Genomic DNA, 16755 nt, shown 5'->3' with positions numbered 1-16755 from the left:
AAGGAACTTCTTCAGAAGGACGAGCGCATCAAAATATTGGAAAAAGGACAACAAAAAGATAACCGAATGGAGCTCACAAGAAAGTACGGCACTATCGAGGATCTCGTGGCTAAGGTGAAAGTCTTGCAACACTCCTCAAACACAAAGGACAAGGAGCTCGCGTCGCTTCGCAAGATGAAAGACACGGCTACAGACGAAATTTCTCTCCCACCACGACAAACTCGTAAAACAAAAAAGACCACCCAGCAACCGACGATACCCCACCAAAACCAGGAACTACTGGAGGAACCTCTTCCCCCGGTGCCGTACACCGGCACTAAGAAAAAGGTCTCCCAGCAGCCTAGATGTGAAAAAGATGCCAAACGGTGCAAGGAAGGTTCCCCGGCTAGATTCTGTGACTCCGACGATGACATGACGCCAGAAGAAACACGACTCTCAGCAAAAGATTCCAACCCAACCCTTGAAGAAAATATGGACACAGACTTTCTTATCTCATCCGGCGAGGAGGAAGTGGTATTCCCGGACTCCCCAATGGGTATATAAGTCCCGTCCTCGTTACTCAGATATTCCAACTACGAAAATTACTTTCACTCAACGCACTCATGGCCCCATCACCAGCCAATAAGAGCGTAATAAATTCCACAGATTATGAGGACATCGGACAACCTCTACACCGACACACCAGAACACCACGTAACAAACCTGAACTACAAACCAGCGACTTGGATAAGGCCTTGGGCAGCCGGGGCCCCACCGGTGCGGAAGTTTTCGGCCAACCGGAACCGGTGGACACTTCCCGGCGCTTATTGGCAACCTCCACAGACCGATCCCATAACATGGCTCGTCTCACTTACCCAGTGGAGCAGCGGAGCAGGCGAGGCACCACCGGTGTGGACGTCTCTGCCTCACCAGAACTGGTGGACACCCCTCTACCCTCCGCTGTGGCTGGAAGAGGGACGGACAAGGGAGGAAACTCCTATTCCCCTATGGATAACGGGGGAGCGAAGGCTACTATATTAAACTTGGACAGCGCGGGAATCAAGGCAGGATCGAACGATTACCTCATACCCCTCCGATCGGATAAAAATAGGCTTCTTCTCCAATCTAATCTGGCAGTACAGACATCGCTGTCGGCTACTTCTGTCATTGGAACTCTGTCGGGGTTCGCCAGCATCTTTGAAGGGTCGCATGATAACTTCATCTTCCCCCTTACGGACACCGAGGGAGGCAAGAATATTCATCCAAGAAAATTTGGGCCAAGCGATGACATCGCACTCCCCCACCAGGACACCGAGGGATGCAAGAACCTGCTCCAGGGGTCAAGCGATGCCATCACACTCCCCCCGCCGGATCAATGGAAACAGAGCTCGTCAAATTTAAAACCCGCGGCTAGGACGCTCGTAACGGATAAGGCCTCGGGTAATCGGGGCCCCACCGGTACGGAAGCTATGGGTCAACCGGAACTGGCGGATTCCCCCAAGTGCTCGTTGGCAAACTCCGCAGGACAACGCCACACCGACATCCTTCCCTTGAGAAGATCCCTCCGGCTTGCTTACAAAAAACGCATCCCTCCGGATGCACTAACGGACGCGAGAAGGTATGACCAGTGGAGGGCCAGTCTAGGTCATCTCACTCCATCATCACCTGGCCCATCATTGGGCCCGTCCCATTTCCCAGCAGCTCCAGCATCTCTGCCGGCGGCGGAGTCCCTACCGACAGCTTCCTCCGGTGGAGCTCTGCGGGGGTCCGCCCTTCAATACAAAACCAAGATATCTCCCAGAACTAACCATCAACACCCTAAACAGAACGGTTTGCCCATCGGACCCTCTAGGCTCCCAACTCCCGCACATTTGCTCGCCATCCAGTGGAATATGAACGGTTTCTTTAATAACATCAGCGACCTTGAGACGCTAGTCAGAGACCATTCTCCAACAATCCTGGCGATCCAGGAGGTTCACAATGCCAGCATAATAAGCATGAATCGATCCTTATCAGGACAGTACCGCTGGGTACTGCAAAAAGGTGATAACATCTTCCACTCAGTTGCCATAGGAATCAGGACCTCACTCCCCTTCTCCAAAATCTCAACACCGGTAGACCTCCCGATCGTCGCAGTCAAAATCAGCTGCCCAATCGCTATAACAATCGCCTCCGTATACCTGCCATGCCAAAAGATAGCTGACCTCCGAAACCGCCTTGAAAGCTTCCTCGAGACCCTCGAGGAACCTACCCTTCTATTCGGAGATGTCAACGGTCATCACCAAGCATGGGGTAGGCACCAGTCGAACCGAAGAGGAATTGAGATAATGGACCTTGCTGAATCCAGGAACCTTGTCCTTCTAAACGATGGATCCACCACCTACACCAGTGGTCGGAGGGAATCGACCGTTGATATATCCTTCGCCAGCGCCAGTATTGTCAATAGAATCCTTTGGTTCGCCAGTGATGACCCAATGGGCAGCGATCACCACCCAATAGGGATCCAGCTAAACGAAAGACCTCCCGAGATATCTCGGAGACCACGATGGCTCTACCATCAGGCTGACTGGGCTAAATATAAGGAAGCCATCAAGGAAACCTGCCGGAGAACGAGCCCCACTAGCATCGCTGAGCTCACCGAAACAATATACGAAGCAGCTACCGGAGTCATCCCTAGATCTAGCCCTACACCAGGTAGGAAAGCCCTCCATTGGTGGTCACCCACCACCAAAGCCGTTATAAAAGCCAGAAGGAAAGCCCTCCGGGCTGCCAAGCGCTTACCTGCCGACCACCCAGATAAGGAGACCGCTCTGAAGCACTACAGAGCAAAGAGAAACGAATGTAGAGACACCATCAGGGAAGCAAAAAAAAACAGCTGGGAAGACTTTCTCGACGAAATAAACCCTAGCCAAACGACCGTCGACCTGTGGGGTAAGGTGAATGCCCTCAGCGGAAAGAGGAAGGCACGGGGCATAATCATCGAACACGAAGGGACAACCACACGAGATCCAGATAAAATCGTCGACGTATTAGGCAATCACTTTGCCGCCCTATCATCAATTGAAGGTTATGATGAGAATTTCCACCAGATCAACAACCCGTCCATTGACTCAATTGTTAACATGCATATACCAGAAGAAGACGACTCAGCAATCAACCAGCCATTTAGTATGCGCGAGTTCTCTCTTGCCTTATCGAAGGCCAGAGGAGGGTCCGCTGGACCTGACGAAGTTGGATACCCTCTTATTCGAAACCTTCCCATGGCCGAGCAGGTAAAATTCCTGGAACTGCTCAATCAAGAATGGCTGCAGGACTCTTTTCCGGAAAAATGGAGGTACAGCCTCACCATTCCGATCCCAAAACCGAACACCTCAGGACACGGAGTCGATAAATTTCGACCAATCTCGCTGACCTGTTGCGCATCTAAACTGATGGAGAGGATGGTGAACCGAAGGCTCATGGATTTTCTGGAAACTGGAAGGTTACTCGATCGCCGACAACATGCCTTCAGACCGGGACATGGGACCAACACCTACTTTGGGACCCTAAGTGAAGCACTTCAGGATGCTTTCGCCAAAAATCACCACGTCGAACTGGCCACCCTGGATATATCTAAGGCATACAACCGTGCTTGGATGCCGGGGGTGTTAGAACAGCTCAAGAAATGGGGACTTAAGGGTCATATTCTGAAATTTATACGAAACTTTCTGTCACACCGTACCTTCCAAGTTACCCTTGGAAATTGCCACTCCAAGACCTTCAACGAGGAAACCGGGGTACCCCAGGGATCGGTGATTGCGGTTACACTATTTCTCATAAGGATGAACGGTGTCTTCTCGCGGTTGCCGAAAGGAGTCCTTATATTTGTATATGCTGATGATATCGTTCTCACGGTGGTCCGAGCAACAGTCAGAGCATTACGAAGAAAACTTATACAAGCCACCGCCTACGTATCAACCTGGGCTTCGTCAGCTGGATTTCAGCTCTCCGCAAGCAAAAGCGGGTATACACACGTATGCTCGACCAATCACAAGGTCTTGAGCACCAAGATCCTCATCAACGGGAAACCGGTCCCATTCCATAAAACCATTCGAATCCTCGGAGTCTGCTTCGACCGTCACCTCACATTCGGCCCGCACTTCAACGAGGTTAAAAGCAGTTGTAAACAGCGAATCAACCTACTGAAAACTCTGGCTGGGCGCCACCCAAATGCCAACCGGCAGACTCGTCTGAACGTTGCAAAAGCTATCATAAACTCACGCCTAACATACGGGATTGAAGCAACCTACCTCGCAATGCCTCTGCTGGTGGAAAAACTTGCACCCGTCTGCCAGCAAGCCTTACGATTATCATCGGGCCTCCTCCCAGGTACTCCTGGAATAGCTGCCTGTATCGAGGGCGGAGTGCTCCCCTTCAACAGGTACATAACCAAAACAATCTGCCATCGAGCCATCAGCCACCGTGAAAACACGTCCGGTAGCAGGAAGGAAGGTTTCCTCCTCGTTGAGGCTAACCAACTCCTCAGAGAATCATCCAACCAAGTACTCCCACCGGTGTCCAGGGTCCACTGGTGTGGAGCCAGGGGTTGGAGCCTGCCAAAAATTCGAACCGACCCTACAATCAAAAATAAGTTTAAAGCAGGTTCCAACCCTTTAGCAGTGGCACAAACGGTCCTAGACCTTCAAAAACGAAAATACGAAGGATACTCAATCAGATACACCGATGGCTCGGTCGCTCAGGGGAAGGTGGGGATCGGGATCTGTGGTCCCAATCTGAGCGAATGTCATCGACTGCCAGACCAGTGTTCGATATTCTCCGCCGAAGCCGCCGCGGCTTTCATCGCTGCCACCACCTCCGATGAACGACCGATAGCCATCTTCACCGACTCCGCCAGTGTGGTTGCTGCCCTTGAGTCCGAAACGAGTAGACACCCCTGGATCCAGGCGATCCAGGAACATGCACCAAATAACACAACATTCGTTTGGATCCCAGGGCACTGTGGTGTTCGGGGGAATGTAGAGGCGGACCATCTAGCAGCCTCTGGTCGGCACATGGCCAAATATACGCGAGAGGTACCAGGACCAGATCTAAAAAAATGGGTAACCAAAATTATCGAGGATTCCTGGAGCCGCGACTGGATAGCAGCTAGAACACCAGCTATTAGAAAATTAAAAGAGAATATTACTAGATGGGACGATCCATCACTGCACCGAGAGCAGGTCGTGATATCCCGTCTCCGAACTGGCCATACAAACATCTCCCACAACTACAAGGGAGATGGGCCTTTTAGAAGGATATGCGATCTATGCCTCACGCCGCAAACTGTGGAACACTTCATTTGTCATTGTCCAAAGTATGAAGGAGCTAGAACATGCTACGACATTCCTGAGAATATCCGCGATGCTCTAGGTAATGAGCCAACAAGAATAGCGGCCCTACTCGCCTTTTTACGTGAAGCCGGACTCTTCAACCATATATAACACTTAAAATCCCTATCATGACCAACCGTAACGAACAAGGAAAGCTAAGGAACGAAAATATCACCACGACCCGAACGAACACAAACCCTTTATACACCAGACCTAACGCAACGTAAACGGACCAACCGGAATCAGAAACCCCTTAACTGAAACGAGACAGGAACAAAACAAAAAACTCTGTTTAAAAATACTCTGTAAAAATATGATTTCAGGAGTTCCCATCTGGAACATCTATCCCTACCTTTTTTGAGAGCCTCCCCTCTGGAGGTTAAGAGATGAACCAGCCTAAGGCTGAAAGTCTCGTTAATAAAGGAAAAAAAAAAAAAAAAAAAAAAAAATATTGATTTCGTTTCGTGAACGATAGGTATCTCATAAAGGTCAAACAAATTTTTCATGCGTAATGAAAACATCTTTTGTATCTAAAACCCGTTAACTTATACAAACTTTTTAGTTAATATTCAGGCAATTTTCTACATTCCACCTGATTCATTAACTCAATTTCATGATAATAATAAAAAGGGAGATTAAAAGTATGTAAAGTTGCTTAACCAGGCAAAGTTTTCATGCCCACAAAGATTCATTAGAATCTGGATAGCTTCTGCCAACTTTGTAGATGCTTTAGAATTTAATACGCCTTCCCTGATTGATTTCGATAATACCGTATATATATGAAAAGTTAAACTGTGTTCCATTTGATGTGTTTTCACTTAAATTTGATAGATGGCTAATTTTCAAATAAGCCTGCTATTGTACCAGACTTATTTCTGACAGACCAGGAATCAATTTTGACAAACACCTTTTCGAAAATCGGACATTATAATTTATTTTCGAAGTGTCCAATTGGTTTGAAAATTCACCAAATGGAACACAACCTTAATACCGTATAGACACGAAAAAGTTGTAGCTAGAAAAACTTTCTATTAATGTGCCCATCTTGTTATATTCAGACAACTTATAGTTAATTAAGCTGCATTTCCAGATCATTTGTTGTTTTAAAATTTAAGTATTTGAGAAGAATCAATATTTTTCGATATTTTTTTATTTTAGTGTAATAGGCTAGTAATAGAAGGACTAAGACAGATTATTTATAAAAAAAAAAACGATATGCATATAATGTTTATGAGCAGTTACATATTAATTCGCTAATCCGTTTATTATTGTTTTTTTTTTATTTATATGAAAATTTTTCAGAAACGTTGCTTTTGTCCAAAAATGCCATTTTCGATCTTCAAATCGTAATTTTGAATCATGCCTTATTTCTTAAACGGACCTAAAGAAACATTAAGCTTATATTAGGAAAGCTGTTACAAAATGTCTTGTTCGATCGGTTTGGTGCCTTGAGCAATGTTGTAGGTAATGGCTGGCACTAATTAAAAAATATATATACATTCAAAAAAAATGCAACATATAAAAATAAGAGTTTTAGTAATCATTTTTCTCAAAACATATTTTTTTTTGTAATTTTTTATATGTTTTAGAAGATAAAAAATGTCATCTATAGATCATGACGGAAGAATGATGGACACAAACGTTACGATTTTTTGAATAACTGAAGTTTTTAGAGAAATATCCAAAACATGGTTCAATTCTTCTTTCGACTTGATATCATGAAAAAACATCAAATTTACATTAAAAAGCACCGACATAAAATATTTCTAAGTGGCACCGTTTTCGAGATGTAGCACGCTATGTTTAAAGGCGACTTTCAAAGTGAATGTACCTAAACCATATTATATAATTTATTTTTTATTTTTTGTAAATTGTTTGTGTTTTTTAACGTAAAAATACGTTTTGATTTAAAAAAATGGAACAAGAAATCTAAAAACAACAGTTTTTTCCTCTAAATCTAAGAATAATTAAAGTGTATAATTTTTTTTCCTGTGTTGTCATGGTGAAAAATTGGACTAAAAAAACCGCAATATAAATCATTTTTTAGTATTATATTATCTCTTAAGTTCAGACAATGATATAAATAACAGTAGGCGGATAGCAACGTCTATCCGCCTACTGTTATTTATACCATTGTTGTTGTCATGAAATGAGGTACAGAAAAATGCAGATCGTCAAATGCATTTGCATAAGTAACCCAAAAATATTATAAACACAAATAGTGACGTCACTGTTTGCATGGGCAGCATACGGAGAGGTTTGAATGTTGATTTTTTTTTATAAATTTTGGTAATATTTGGTACTTTTTTAATGTATTCCGCGATTCTTCAGTTCCAAGAATATTTGTATACGGAAGATTGGCGAACAGGTACGTAAACAAACATGATTAGAGTCATGAGGGCTCGAGCACTCCTGGCTCAGAGCTTTTGGTAGGAATCAACTGAGAAATAGCTAAATCAATTTTATACTTGAGAAAATTTTCAAGCAATTTTCAATTGTGAAGTAATGAAATTGGGTTGTTAGCGGAATGCTTAAATAAAACAGCAAAAAAGGCTATCTTCCATTAATTTCCACTTAATTAATTTTGGTATCCATGATAGATACGTATTTCGACTACAATGTGCAGTCTTCATCAGTGTCATTTCCACTGAAGAACTTATCAAAATCTAACCACTTAAGTACTCATCCCCTAGGTTAAAATGTCCATTGCAAAATTAAATTGATTGACTGCGCAGTGCACAGTATGTGATAATTATGCGTTTCATTTGACACACGATCTTCATAAACTTTTTTTGCAAAGCATCTGCTTATTAATTGGCTTATACATTTTATAAATAATCAGCAATAGAAATTTTCCAAAAGGTATAAAGGGATTTCTATCCATATAGATTCCCATATTGTAGTGTTTTCTTGGCATTTTCATAAACCAGAAGTCAGAATTGGATCTCAAAATTGAACCGGATATCGATTTTTGACTTATACTCGTCAAGCCCGCTACAAGCGGGACTTTTCTACATTGATGGTCACTCTAAAATGCTACATCATTTATGCGTCTTCCCTTATACCCCGTTCACATTACAGCCTATATCACGTAATATAGGCTGTCTTGCAATGAGCACTCATACATAGGATTTCCAGTGAAAACTAGATGTATGAGTGCTCATTTCAAGACAGCGTATATCACGTGATATACGCTGTAATGTGAACGGGGTATTAAGAGAAGTAACATTATTAGAAAGTTATTGCAGATACGTTAACAAACCTGATTTTATGTGAGTTACAATAACCGCTTATGATCGGTACCTACTTTTAAATCTAATATAACAAGAATAACAATCGATGATCAACAATTAATCTTTGAATCAAATAACTTACCGTCTTTTGATTTCTGTCACCATCAATTTCGATACATGTAAACAAAATTGTAACACGTCAGGAAATTTATCTATCATCTCCTTCGGACTGCAAGCATCGAACATTTTGGTGAAAAGAGGCAACATATTGTATATTCGGAATTCTTTATCCTTATCGATAAGGGTTTCCTTCGAGTGCACGAATTCACCGAACAGCTTCCTCATATGCATGATGCCTAGCTGTCTGGTATTGTTATCGTCTTCCTCAGAGCTGCTGGCTATGGGATTCATTTTTGCCTTTCGTATGCTCATTCTCGATTTTGTTTTCAAAATTATCTAAAAAAAGTAAACAAATAGAAAAAGAAAATTTTGTTTAATTGGAAAGGCCAACCTACATACCCTTCAGATTTACATGAATATTATGTATTGCTGCTAATTTTTTTTTCACATTTTCAGCACTTGTTTCTTTTTAGATTGTTACCTTTAATCAAGTCTACTTAGTTTGAGAAAACAGTCAAGGAAAAAGATTGATTTTAGTGCATCTCAATTTGGATAATGAAAACTAAGCCTTTATTATTGATTATTCTCAAATCTGACTATGCACGCTATCTAAAAATTACCTAATCACATATTGAATTGTACCCATTTTATGACGTTTTAATTTTTGCGGTACACGCTATTTCAAACTTCCCAAATTTGGGTAGAAACTGTCAAAAAACCCGAAAACGTATCTATTGTGAGCCAGCCTTTATTCTTACTTGTAACTCACAACACAGTTTACCCATTTTTGGGTAGGTTCAGTTTTAACCGATCTGGGTGCACTCAAAATAATCCACACTTTAATACTACGTGAAAAATCACGCAAGGTTTCAATTCCCTAATAAAATTGTTATGGTTATTTTGCTTAACGACGTGTTCCGGGTATCATCCAAACCATTTGTGGAATAGTTCTATTATTTGGGTTGTCGTTCGTTTATGGTTATTGTTTATTAGGGTTTTCTCACTTTACGTGCCTCTCGTAAAATCTATGCAATGCCACCTGAATGTTAAAAGAAATTCCAATTACACCCATTTATTTATCCAATGAAATTTACGTGATTTCCACATACCTAGAATTTATGTACGTTTCATGTAAAGCCTACCCACACGAATTGCCGGCGAAAAAGTGACGTCATTTGACATTGAGCGACTTGAAGACTGATCGTTCGCCCTTTGTCCGGGATGCGGACAAAAGGCGACTCGCCCCGCTAGAGTAATTTCATCCGCCGGGCGACCAAATGGCGGATGGAAGTTGGTTTTTTTTTTGTGATTTTGTTCGTGGCGGCTGATTACGTGGTCAGCCATGTTTTCATTTCGTTCGTGGAAGTCGTTTGTTTTTTTTTTCGGGCCGTGAAATTGGCCTCCGATGGCCATATTCGGGAGTTAATGGTCTTCCGACGGGACCAAAGACGGAACGTGTCAACCAGAACATTTATACTTAAGGTAAGTAAACAACTTTTCAATGCAAACAAAAAAAAAACAATATAATTTGATAATTTTTGTAAAATTTTATTTCAGCCGGCTGCTTTCATGGATTGGGAGTGGACTCTACGCCGAGATGGTTTTTTTCGACCGAAACCGGGGTGAATTCTCTCCCAACGGAACCGAGGAGGTCTACAACATGCCAAGGGGAATATTCTCAAGGTAAATATACTGTATGCAAACGGAAACAAGGGCAATGTTGATAATTTTTGATTTTATTTTTTTCATCCAGATCCAGTTAAGTGCAATTCTGGATACATGGTGGTGGAGCTGGAATTAGCTACGGGAAGTTGATGCCCTCGTCTCGACACATATCATGTACGACATTCTCCACGTTGAGGACGGGCATCTCCCTTCGCATTGCCTCGAACCATGGACATTTGAAGACCACATGCTCCGGCGTTTCGTCCACATTGCCACACTCCGGACTGAGGGGTGACGCTGCGTGTCCGAACCGATGCAGGTATTTCCTAAAGCAGCAGTGGCCTCAGGTCGAAAGAATCGGTATCAACTGATGTGTCCATCTACCGTTCTCCGTCGTGTCCCACTCGAGGTCCCACTCCTGTTGCCACTTAGTCAACGACTCCGCTCTCACGACTTTCCGTACTCTTCCGGCTTCTCTCTGCCTGTAGCACTCGCTGTCCTCCGCCTTAGTGATGCCGATAGGGATCATTCCGGCGATAATGCCTACTGCTTCCGACGAGATTATTCTGTACTTCTTCTGTATTCTATTTTTTAATTCATGAACAATCCAAAGCCAGATCCTGATCAGGAATTCGAATCTGGATCCCGATAAGGGATTTGAATCCGTATCCCGTTAGCGAATCCGAAGCCAGATCCCAAAAGTTAAATTCATATTGGTGTAAAGTTAAAGTAAAGTTAAATTAAAATTAAAATAAGTTAGTTAAAGTTTTTTGAAAGATAAAATCAAGTTGAGTTTCAATAAAGATAAAGTTAAGTTAAAGTTATTATATTATTTAGTAAAGGTTAGGATAAAGCTAAGTTAAAGATATGTTAAAACTAAGTTATTTTAAAGTTAAGTTAAAGTTAAGTGGAAGTTAAGTTAATGCTTATGTGTCTTTGACTTATAGTCAATTTAATTAATTAGTTTAAGTTAAGTTAAGGATATGTTAAAGTTAAGTTAAAGCCATGTCAAAGTTAAGCTAAAGCCATGTTAAAGTTAAGTTAACGTTAAGTTAGATTTATATTAAATTAATTAGATAAGGTTTAGTTAAATTTATGTAAAAATTAAGTAAAAGTGAAGCATGTTTTATGTTAAATTAATTAGGTAAGGTTTAACTATGTTATGTTAAAGTTAATTCAATGTTAAGATAAATTAATGAGTTGAAGTTTTATAAAACTAAATTAAGTTTATTTAAAGATAAACTCAAGTTAAGTCAAAATAAAAACGAAGTTATATAATAAATTAGTTCAAAGTTAAGTAAAAGTCAAATTAAAGGTTAGTTAAAGTTAAGTTAAAGTAAAGTTAAAGTTAAGTTGAAGTAAAGTTAAAGTTAAGTTGAAGTAAAGTTAAAGTTAAGTCAAAGTTAAGTTAGTTTTATTTTTAATGAATTAGATAAGGTTAATTAAATTTATGTTAAAATAAGTTAAAGTTTTGCTAGTTTTATGTTATATTTAGCGTTACTTAAATTTACGTTAAATTTAATTCAAGTTTATGGTAAATTAATGAGTTGAAGTTAAATAAAACTAAATAAATTTTTATTTAAAGATAAACTCGGTTTAAGTTCTAATAAAATCAAAGTAAAGTAAGTAATTAGTTTAAAGTAAAGTTAAAGTTACGTTAACGTAGAGATAAAATTGAGTTGAAATTAAGTAAAAGTTAAGTTAAGTTAAGTTAAAGTTAAGTTAAAGTTAAGTTAAAGTTAAGTTAAAGTTAAGTTAAAATGAAGTTAAAGTTAAGTTAAAGTTAAGTTAAAGTTGAGTTAAAGTTAAGTTAAAGTTCAGTCAAAGTTCAGTTAAAATTAAGTTAAAGTTAAGTTAAAGTTAAGTTAAAGTTATGTTAAAGTTAAGTTAAAGTTAAGTTAAAGTTAAGTTAAAGTTGAGTTAAAGTTGAATTAAATTAAGTTAAAATTAAGTTAAAGTTAAGTTAAAGTTCAGTTAAAGTTAAGTTAAAGTTAAGTTAAAGTTAAGTTAAAGTTAAGTTAAAGTTAAGTTAAAGTTAAGTTAAAGTTAAGTTAAAGTTGAGTTAAAGTTAAGTTAAAGTTAAGTAAAAATTGAGTTAAAGTTAAGTTAAAGTTGAGTTAAAGTTGAGTTAAGTTAAGTTAAAGTTAAGTTAAAGTTAAGTGAAAGTTAAAGTTCAGTTAATTTTAGGATAAAGTAATGTTAAATTTAAGTTAAAATTAAGTTAAGTTAAAGTTAAGTTAAAGATATGTTAAGTTAATGTTCGGTTTAAGTTAAAGTCATGTTAATGTTAAAGTTATGTTTAATTTAAGTTAAAATTTAAAGTTAAGTTAAAGTTAAGTTAAAGTTAGGTTAAAGTTATGTTAAAATTTAAGTTATGTTAAAATTAAGTCAAAGTTAAGTAAAGGTTATGTTAAAGTTTATTTAAAGTTAAGTTAAAATTTAGTTGAAGTTAAGTTAAGTTTAACTTAAGTTTAAGTTAAGTTTAAGTTGAATTATCCCGTAATTTAATAATCGTTTAATAAATGTAGAATAGTGTCTAATGAAACATTATTTCACATAGTAATCAAGCGTCTATATACACCTTTATATACACCTGTTTAAGGAAGTAATGATGTCTAATTAACGCTGAATAATCAAAAATTTGATCGAATAAGCTCTGTTACAATTTTTGTAAGTCGAAGAAAAGCTTCTCGACATACCTTATTCAACACCAAATACTTCGATGTTGTCCAGATTTGTGTGAACATTAATATTTAAAATAGTACAAGTATTATTATGCATGAAGTGATATAAAATAGTCAAGAAGTCGTTTCTTCAATAGGCAATTGTTTGTTGGGAAGTAAATTTTAGGTTAAAGTTATGTTAAAATTGATTTTTGGCCTCTATTCGTGACCCAAATTCCAAAAATACCCATATTTATGGACTTTTGAAATTATTTTTCACTTTTTATGAAACTGGAAGCCGCCACATTTGATTTCAAAATGGCATCGGATATCGATTTTCTCTAGACGACCTAGACAACCTCCAAAAACCTTCAAAAAAATCCCATATTGATTGATATTTGATAGTAATTCCCAATCTCTTCTTGGATCTCGGAATTCAAAATGGCGTCGTATGCCTATTTCCAATCTCTAGACGTCACCCGATCCCAAAAATACCCATTTTATAGATAATTGACAGCATTTCCAATTTTTCTAAAACCAGAAGCCGCCATCTTTAATTTCAAAAACTTATCGGATATTGATTAGCGGCCTTTAGTCATTAGCCCGATTCTAAAAATACCCATATTTATGGATATTTGACACTTTTTCTGCAACAGGAATCCTCCACCTTGGATTTCAAAGTAGCGTCGGATATCGATTTCCTATATCTACACGTCACCCCGATTCCAAAAATACCCATATCGATGTCAATGGTATCAACGGTATATGACAATATATCCCATATTTGATTTAAAAATGGCGTCGGATATCGATTTCCAGTTGATTGTAGATTGTAGATTGTAGTAGAGTTGGAAACTTGATCATGTAAACACTACGCATCATTGTCTGGTAGTACGTTAAAAAATGATACAACAATCGTCAAGTTCGCTGTAACGTCACCTAGTGCCTCGTCATCCACGAATTGGCGCCTATGTCAGTAGTCTAATAACTCTTAGCGCGCTGATGGCATGGTTCCAATGCCGCATAGAGAGTTGCTACAATGATATTAGGTTAGCTAAGGTCAGTTAACTGACTGGTGGGGAACGGGAGCTTTAGCTATGTCTATTATGTATGCATTTCTATAACGTTATCTAACAACAATGGTGTGTACTGTTTACAAAATCATGTTTGTAATTCTAATGTGTTGTATGGTTGAAAGCATTTGAAAAAGTTAGATTTTAATGTTTTGCACATTTGAAAACATCCGAAAACAATAAGTTCTTAGTACAATTGAAAACACCCGAAAATCATTTTGTTTTAATGTCTTGTACATTTGACAACATCAGGGAGCATCTACATTTGAAAACACCCGAAGAACGTTAAATTTTAACGTTTTGTACGTCTAAAATCATCTAAAAAATAAAAATTCGATTAAAATTCTCGACGTCAGAACAACATTTGAATAGCGAAATTTTATTTCACGTTACATCTAAATAGCAATGTTTTCTAATGTTTGATGCCAGGAATATATTTTATTTCGATGCTGATGTAGACATCAAACGTTAGGCAAACGTAAATTTTTATTCGGGTTCCCCCGGGACACCCGGAATATGTCCGGATGTGGCCAAAGTGGTTCTTGTTCTGGTTCTTGTAGTGGTTTGAGTTCCATTGAACCAGAAATTGAATTCTGATGTATTTTGATGAGTCGCATGATGGGTTTGACCATAATCAGATGTTGGCCTCTTCCCCCGGGGCACCCGGAATGTGTCCGGATGTGGCCAAAGTGGTTCTAGGAACTAGATTTGAGTTCCATTAAACCAGTCGTTGAATTATCATGTAATTTGATGTGTCGCATGATGGGTTTGGCCCTAATCAGATGTTGGCCTCTTCCCCCGGGACACCCGGAATATGTCCAGATGTGGCCAAAGTGGTTCTAGGAACTAAATTTAAGTTTCATTGAACCAGAAATTGAATTCTCATGTATTTTGATGTGTCGCATGATGGGTTTCACCCTAATCAGATGTTGGCCTCTTCCCCCGGGACACCTGGAATATGTCCAGATGTGGCCAAAATGGTTCTAGGAACTAAATTTGAATTCCATTGAACCAGAAATTGAATTCTCATGTATTTTGATGTGTTGCATGATGGGTTTCACCCTAATCAGATGTTGGCCTCTTCCCCCGGGACACCCAGAATATGTCCAGATGTGGCCAAAATGGTTCTAGGAACTAAATTTGAATTCCATTGAACCAGAAATTGAATTCTCATGTATTTTGATGTGTCGCATGATGGGTTTGACCCTAATTAGATGTTGGCTTCTTCCCCCGGGACACCCGGAATATGTCCGGATGTGGCCAAAGTGGTTCTTGGAACTAAATTTGAGTTCCATTGAACCAGTCATAGAATTATCATGTAATTTGATGTGTCGTATCATGGGTTTGACCCTAATCAGATGTTGGCCTCTTCCCCCGGGACACCCGGAATATGTCCGGATGTGGCCAAAGTGGTTCTTGGAACTAAATTTGAGTTCCATTGAACCAGTCATTGAATTCTCATGTAATTCGATGTGTCGCATGATGGGTTTGACTCTAATTAGATTTTGGCTTCTTCCCCCGGGACACCCGGAATATGTCCGGATGTGGCCAAAGTGGTTCTTGGAACTAAATTTGAGTTCCATTGAACTAGTCATTGAATTCTCATGTAATTCGATGTGTCGCATGATAGGTTTGACTCTAATTAGATGTTGGCTTCTTCCCCCGGGACACCCGGAATATGTCCGGATGTGGCCAAAGTGGTTCTTGGAACTAAATTTGAGTTCCATTGAACTAGTCATTGAATTCTCATGTAATTTGATGTGTCGCATGATAGGTTTGACTCTAATTAGATGTTGGCTTCTTCCCCCGGGACACCCGGAATATGTCCGGATGTGGCCAAAGTGGTTCTTGGAACTAAATTTGAGTTCCATTGAACTAGTCATTGAATTCTCATGTAATTCGATGTGTCGCATGATAGGTTTGACTCTAATTAGATGTTGGCTTCTTCCCCCGGGACACCCGGAATATGTCCGGATGTGGCCAAAGTGGTTCTTGGAACTAAATTTGAGTTCCATTGAACTAGTCATAGAATTATCATGTAATTTGATGTGTCGTATCATGGGTTTGACCCTAATCAGATGTTGGCCTCTTCCCCCGGGACACCCGGAATATGTCCGGATGTGGCCAAAGTGGTTCTTGGAACTAAATTTGAGTTCCATTGAACCAGTCATTGAATTCTCATGTAATTCGATGTGTCGCATGATGGGTTTGACTCTAATTAGATTTTGGCTTCTTCCCCCGGGACACCCGGAATATGTCCGGATGTGGCCAAAGTGGTTCTTGGAACTAAATTTGAGTTCCATTGAACTAGTCATTGAATTCTCATGTAATTCGATGTGTCGCATGATAGGTTTGACTCTAATTAGATGTTGGCTTCTTCCCCCGGGACACCCGGAATATGTCCGGATGTGGCCAAAGTGGTTCTTGGAACTAAATTTGAGTTCTATTGAACCATTCATTGAATTCTCATGTAATTCGATGTGTCGCATCATGGGGTTAAACCTAATAAAATCTAATCAGTTACTGAATGCTTCCCCCAGGGCACCCGGGATTGGCCTGAACCTGAATGATGAGGCATCCCTGGGAATATCGTCTGATTTTGGGTAGATTGTAAGTTTGTTTGTTATTATTGTTAGTTTAAGATATGTATATG

At 39.7% G+C, this 16755-nt stretch overlaps 1 protein-coding gene across 2 annotated transcripts in view; it reads right to left on the bottom strand.

The window, feature by feature from the left end:
* The window catches only part of LOC135712845 (WD repeat and FYVE domain-containing protein 3-like), a 134034-nt gene extending 124757 nt beyond the window's left edge, over positions 1-9277 (bottom strand). For both annotated transcript variants that reach the window (XM_065235908.1, XM_065235909.1), the window contains exons 1-2: positions 9101-9277; positions 8724-9037 (exon numbers count right to left, since the gene is read on the bottom strand). In XM_065235908.1, coding sequence (XP_065091980.1) covers positions 8724-9013 — 290 coding nt within the window. In that variant the 5' untranslated portion in view covers positions 9014-9037; positions 9101-9277. The remainder of the gene's footprint in view (positions 1-8723; positions 9038-9100) is intronic.
* Between the last annotated feature and the right edge of the window lie 7478 nt (positions 9278-16755).

The sequence above is a fragment of the Ochlerotatus camptorhynchus genome, unplaced genomic scaffold, assembly GCF_037179485.1.
Source record: "Ochlerotatus camptorhynchus isolate MF236.1 unplaced genomic scaffold, CSIRO-AGI_Acam_v1.1 ptg000505l, whole genome shotgun sequence".
NCBI lineage: Eukaryota > Metazoa > Arthropoda > Insecta > Diptera > Culicidae > Ochlerotatus > Ochlerotatus camptorhynchus.
Note: the sequence above shows the minus strand (reverse complement) of the source record. Positions and strands in the feature narration are given on the sequence as shown.